We start from the raw sequence: 6,644 nt of genomic DNA, 5'->3' as shown, positions 1-6,644 counted from the left end.
AGTAAAACCCAAGGCAGCAAGGGAATTAAAAGCTAAATACATCCCCGTAAATCCTCCCCGTGAAAGCAACCAGAGATATGGAATTAACCGATAAACCCTCAACGAGAAAGCTCCAGATCCTGAAAATCCCCATTGCAGATCAAAAAGATCCTGATCCAGACGAACCGAAGAAGCCAAAGAGGATCGCAAGGCGAGATCCACCCTCATAAAACCCAATCGAAACCGAATCACAACCAAAACGACACCCTCAGAACCTTAAAGACCAAACTCCATATCTTCGAGAGAGAGTTTTTCTCCTATTATCTCTACATATATGTACTATATTTAGACAACAATAAGATATGTTAAATACTATATTATATTATAATAAGATTCTTTGGAAACTATTTCATTTTTGAGTCACATAATGCTGCAAGCCTGCAACATCCAAAATTCAAGGTGTTCGATAAGAATGAATTGAACCTATAACGACACTTAAGCTACTATTTGTACTTTTGTTGTTTTGGTTGTTTTAATTTTAAAATAAATTCTAGTTATATCTTAACATATGCATTTCAACGGAAATACTTTTCAAAAACATGAAAACACAAAATCTATCAAATCTTATGAACGATAAAAATATAAGATTCAAATTTTAAACGTGATCACAAAGTGGTAGATCCATCATTTGTAACAAAGAGATTTGAAATAGATGTTTGTTTGGTTTGACTTTTATACATCATAAATTAAGAAAATTCAGTAACCAAAAATTAGAACCAAAATCAAGATTAAGTTTGTCTAACAAGGATAAAACTTAGAAAACCATGTCGCAATATAAAACTTGTCTCTCACCTTTTGAACGAACGATACGGATACAAGAGGACCGGAGACATCCTGTGACGAGGAATGATTCCCGGATTGACCATCTTCGATTTCCAAGACGGTGATTTGAGTCTGAGTAGTAATATCAGAGATCTCGGGCGCCATTGATGGAACTATGGTGACAGTTCTCCAAACATGTCTTCTAAAATCTCCAATAAGAGTCAACCAACTCTAGTTTGTATTCGATTAAAACTTATATAAATAGCTAAAATAAGCAAATACTAAAGTTGACTTTTTTATTTATTATTCTATACAACATGTTGATCAGTTCTTTGAGAACAAGAACTAAAAATTCATATATTTTAAACCCCCTAAGAGGAGTAACAATATTTGGCAACAAAAACCATTAAAAATCACCCTAGAATTAATTAAATAACAAAAATCTGGCAAGCTAACTAAATAATTTACAATTAATTCTAGGAAGATTTTTTTTTTTATGTTTTTGACCGCTGAAAGATTTTTATGTTAATGAATTTCGAATAGAAATAAGATTTGTATTTCAAAATATCGGAAACTATGTCAAATTTATTATATACATATATATATATTTTCTTCTTATTGCCTATTGGATCGCGCTACTACTACTATCTATCATCTTCATCATCTTCTCTGAAGAACCTAGGCTAATTTGTCTCCATAGAGCTTGGGTTGGAATTGCAGAGAGAATTTATAATAGATGTGTAACAACAAATTAAAGTGTAAAAACGTTATTGGTTATAGTCATAGACAGACATCATCAACATTCGAACGTACGGGAACAAAAATATAATTTGTAATGAGAGTTAACCGAATTTAGTGTTATTAATTTACCGTTCCGATTGACCTAACAATATTTAGTGTAGCTTGACATCGTTTTTATATACTTTTAAAGAGATTATTAGATGTAATGAGAGGTTGCCAAGGAGGCCTTGAAGGATGACCATGATACTGCATTCATGGATGTTATGGAAGAAGGCAACACCTCGATACTTGAAGGAAGAGAAGACACAGAACATGCAAATATTGGAGGAGGCGGCGGCTCAGACATGTGCACATCATAAATGGAGTGGTTGAACAAGTGTGATGGCAACACTAAAGGACAGTCGTACGTACCCGTAGTTCTAGCTCTTAGTCGAGAAGGGGAGTGTTTTTTCAGATCTTATGATCAATAAGAAATGAACTTCCAACAAAGAGACTTGGGTTAATATAGGAAGCTTTGCCTACATGTATGTTTGCTTCTTGTATTTACCGCTTCAGAAATTCACAAGTTTTTTGGATTTGTTTTCTTTGATCCTCCTCCTAATTATAATCGTTTGCGTTGGTTTTTTTCTGTACTTTTTTTTTTAAGTTCTGGATAGGGTTTGAGTTAGCCTCGTAGAATTGAGAGTATGTTTGATGGCATTATAGTCCATAGTATGATTATATTCCTCATGGTCAAAGCTTTCGTCTGTATTATACTTTTAACTGTTAACGATAGTATATGTAGTCAGCTCTGATTACAGATGATGGTTCAAAACATTTGATTTATGTATAGATGTTAAGCTAATTAAGATGAACAAAAGATTAGCAAAATGTGTATAGCTGTATTGTTGTGTGACAGAGATTTAATTAATCAAAGATTTGGTAGAGAGAGACCATAATGTTTCTTTTATCTTAGAGGTACTGTGTTTGTATTCTCTCTCTGTTCTGCTCCCACCATGTCTTTGCATGCACTTCCCCAAATCGTTCCCGGCTGTTATATTTAACCAAAAAGCATATAGTCAAGTTAGTTACCGTATGATTATGGAAAAATCCAACCTAAATGCATAGTTTAGTAGATGTTTTTATTCATACCTGAATCTGACTCGACGTAGCTCTCTTGTCCCATCTGCTAATTGTCTGATGGTAATGTAAACACCGGGCTCGTCCTCTTCGATCCACTCAGCCTGCATTTCACTAGCATTGCTCATGGAGGGTGGATCATCTCTTGAAGAAGTGGTGGTTCGTGCTGCATCCATTGGAGGTCCTCCTCCATGATAACTTCCTGGTCCATAGTTGCTAGAACCGCCATAGAAGTGATGCGGGACATTTCCTGGTGGCCTGAAGTTGTGTCTTGGAGTCCAGTCTTTGCTTTCTCTCGCTGAATCCATCTTTGAGTAAGTTGAATCTCTCTGTGACTGAAAAATAAACTTGTGTTTACATTCTTTAGTGAATAAAAGACAAGATTCACAAAGGTTCTTGCCTGAAAAGAAAGACTTAAAATGTAATGGTCAAGATTAAAGACCTGATCTTCGGATCTTGCAGGCGTTTGTAGAGCTTGCCGGTTAAATCTTTGTACATTATAAAGCTCAACGATCTTGTCATAGTTCTCACCCCACCACCGTTGTGCTTGCCACTTATCAAACATCTCCCGGCTTTCAAAAGAGGACACAAGTAATGGTTAGTTTCAGCTTTAGAATGTCATGAAGTGAGATATATCTTAAGTGTCTCAAGCAATGTCCAACTAAACCCACCAACATACATATTCAAACAGTAGACAAGACATACAGATTCTGTTCAAGACTCTGATAAAATGAGCATAGACATAGAGGTTGTTGTTTTGAGTTGTTCAAATACCTGAAGCGGATCCGTTTGAGATCGTTTCCTCCAGTAGGAAGCGAAGCGAATGTGATATGAACACCAGGTTCTACTTGAGCCATCCACTCTTTAGGCCCTTCATCGTCCAGTACCACATCACAAGACTGTGCAGAGATAGATTCCCGATCATTTCCATAGATTGATGTAAATTTTGAGTCCGACCGTCCAGCTGGATGGTGAGAGGAGTTTGTGAAGTCCCAAGCAGGAGTTGAACCCGCACTTCCACCCATGTAAGGATATGGAACACCTTCAGAAGCATTATCATAATCCGGGAAATGTCTAAGTCCTTTCTTTAAGGGGCTGCTAGAGGAACCAGTGCATGGCTTGCATTGTTTATAAGCACCAGAGAATTTTAAAGCCATATCTTTGATCTGCATAACATAATAAATAGGCATCCAAAAAAAAACCAATTAGGCCTTTAACCATGACTAAGTATATTTTTTTAAGCCTAACGAAGTATAAAAGGATGTCTACTATGATGATTGGTCATTCTTAAAAGAACAATCAGTAAAGCTAACATAAGTATTATAAAAATACTTCATCTTGTCTTCTCAGTATGCAAAAACACAATCATACCGGCCCACTCTTTATTTTGAATTTTGTCTTTTGATTTTACTAAAATAGTTACCCCCACCCTTAAACCCTTTCTTTATTTCCTGTCTAGGTAAGAAGAATCTCAATCTACTAAAGCAGGTATTAAGATCAGTCTTAATTAGCAATATTCATCAAAGCATGCATGACCCCATCATAAGCTTTAATCAGCAACTATATAATCCTATAAATTTAAATTGTTGTAGTAGTTGGTTTGACTTTCATGTCTAGTCACGTTAAGGAGGAAACAATCACTGACATAAAAAACTATTAAAAGAGAGAGATCTGGATGCAAGATTCCAAAGTGAAGTGAAGTTGCATCATTGTAAGATCTCTCTGTCCTAAAACAACAGTAGTAACCCTCTATCTATCCTTTGGTAAATAGAATCTCTAAGATAAAAGAAACGAATATGAGTCAATCTATGGACCGTACGTTACTTATATCTAAAGTTTGTTGTTTCACGAGCAAGGGATAAAAAAAAAGCAATAGAATAAAGTGAAAGAAAATTAAAAAAAGCAGAGAAGGATCAACAAAGAAAGAAGAGATTCAGAGAGAGAGAGATAGAGAGAGAGACCTGTATGGTTAGGCTTTTGACGGCTTCTTTAGTATTGGGAGTGGTGCCTCCACGCGCTCCATGTTCAACTTCTTCACCTCCGTCTGCTTTGGTACAAGCTATACAAGAAAACATCTTTGCCCCTCTCTTATTTTTGTGTTTGTGTTTATCTCTGCCTTTTCAGCCCCTATAAAAACCAGAGTCTACTACTTAAAAACACATCTCACAACCAAACCTCTACTACTCTACTCAAAATGAATAATTAAAAAAAAAAAAAAAAACGTAGAGTAGTGCTAAATCCACAATCCGACATTATAACACGGGTAGAGAGAGCTTATGTAATCATCATAGTACACATTTAAATAAATATAGGGAAAATGATGAGAGTTGTCCTACAATAGTAACAAGACAATTGTAAACATTAGTTAGAGAAGTTGGATACATATAAAAAGAGAAGTTGGATTTTTAAAATTGTCGTTTTCTTATAACGCAACACACAAACAGAAAAGGACAAAGTTGTTGATGACATATCTCTCTAGTCAGGAAACAACTACTACTCATGTTATAAATAGAAAAATGAAACTTGATTGATAAACTCTCATAAAGAACCAATGCTATATAAATATCTCAAGAACTAAATCCATCTATGAACAAAAAAAAAATTTGGGAAATCAATATATGTTTAAATTAGTGGAGTGATCTTGATAGAGACAAAAGTGTTAAAACTACAAGTTACACTTTTCTTTATTAAAAAAAAGAAGTTATAATTAGAACCCAAAAAAAAGAGCTTGGGGATCAGAGGATAGGACCCCAGTGCAAAAAAAAAAAAAAAAATGTGCAAATCCAAACACCTGAAATGGTATATAAAACACATTATTTTACAAGTAATATTATAGTCTAAAGAAGATCATAACAGAGACCAATGGTTCTTTATTCTACTTTAAATGTGTGCAGCAAAGATCCGATCCCTCAACTAACACAAAAGCTCGAAGAATAATTACATTTTTTTATTTTATTTTTTTGCAGTAGCCGAATTTTCTGACATTTTTCAAAAACTTAAATATTATTATGAGTCTACTCAAATAATATGTTCTGATTCCCATCCCCGTGCTTAACACAATTTAGAACCGATGAATTAAAAAAAAATATATAGTAATAATTCGAATCAATGGAAAAGGAAAAATGAAATAAGGTTTTTAACAAGAAAAAGGAATATTGACAGTCACGTGTTAAGAAAAAGAAAAGGAGTTTGGTTACTATATTTAGGGTTTATGAGTGATGATGGACCAATCTAAACCGTGTCGCGACATGAGAAAAGCTCTTTGGATATATATATTCGAAAGTAAACAAAACAAAAATTGCAAAAACATTCGCGAATCACGAAAAAAAAACAACTCTGTTTTGATATATCAAAAGCAAAGGCAAACAAAAAAACTGATACAAAAGCCATTATTATTCTCACCTTAGAAAACGACTCCTTCTTCATGGAATATTTTTTATTTAAAAAAAAAAATCATTTTAATCAAAAAACAAATACCTAAAACATTAAATTTTGATTAGAATGGAATACTACTAACCTTTTATTTTTTCGATATCTGAGAAACAACAAAAAAGTTGACTGGAAGATTTATGTTTTGCTCTATGGAAGGAAGGATTGGTCTATTTAGGACGCCGGCACGAGTGGGGTTCGGCTCTGTGTCTAAGCCTATAAATAGACCATCAATGGCTGCAGAGAGTAAATAGAGAGAGAGATTAGTGTGTTGTGTTGTGTAGTGTTACAGACACAGTAGTTCTGTAATAAATGTATAGTAGAAAACAAAAGGACGAATACAATTTATGATTATTATTATTATTTAGCAGCGTTTTATTTTCTCAAAAAAAAAAAAGGATTAAAAGTAATGGAACAACAATAAATACCGGGAAATTTTTGAATTTATTTTTATTCAAATTGAATGTAACATTTTTTCCTGGAAAGCTTCTGATTAATTGGGTTTAGTGAGAAAATTTTATGGAAACTTATTTGGTTTTTATCAGAGAGAAACG

At 34.0% G+C, this 6,644-nt stretch overlaps 2 protein-coding genes across 3 annotated transcripts in view; both read right to left on the bottom strand.

Moving 5' to 3' along the window:
* Positions 1-1,016, bottom strand: part of LOC104757558 (aquaporin NIP3-1-like) — a 5,987-nt gene extending 4,971 nt beyond the window's left edge. For both annotated transcript variants that reach the window (XM_010480309.1, XM_019239506.1), the window contains exon 1: positions 832-1,016. In XM_010480309.1, the coding sequence (XP_010478611.1) occupies positions 832-966 (135 nt within the window). In that variant the 5' untranslated portion in view covers positions 967-1,016. The remainder of the gene's footprint in view (positions 1-831) is intronic.
* The window catches only part of LOC104757557 (protein BREVIS RADIX-like), a 4,811-nt gene continuing 481 nt past the window's right edge, over positions 2,315-6,644 (bottom strand). Inside the window, exons 2-7 of the mRNA XM_010480308.2 lie at positions 6,179-6,327; positions 4,623-4,788; positions 3,436-3,827; positions 3,104-3,233; positions 2,674-2,996; positions 2,315-2,572 (exon numbers count right to left, since the gene is read on the bottom strand). Of these exons, the coding sequence (XP_010478610.1) occupies positions 2,494-2,572; positions 2,674-2,996; positions 3,104-3,233; positions 3,436-3,827; positions 4,623-4,736 (1,038 nt within the window). The 5' untranslated portion in view covers positions 4,737-4,788; positions 6,179-6,327 and the 3' untranslated portion in view covers positions 2,315-2,493. The remainder of the gene's footprint in view (positions 2,573-2,673; positions 2,997-3,103; positions 3,234-3,435; positions 3,828-4,622; positions 4,789-6,178; positions 6,328-6,644) is intronic.

The sequence above is a fragment of the Camelina sativa genome, chromosome 17, assembly GCF_000633955.1.
Source record: "Camelina sativa cultivar DH55 chromosome 17, Cs, whole genome shotgun sequence".
NCBI lineage: Eukaryota > Viridiplantae > Streptophyta > Magnoliopsida > Brassicales > Brassicaceae > Camelina > Camelina sativa.
The sequence above is the reverse complement of the archived record's forward strand: the minus strand, read 5'-3'. Positions and strand labels throughout refer to the sequence as shown.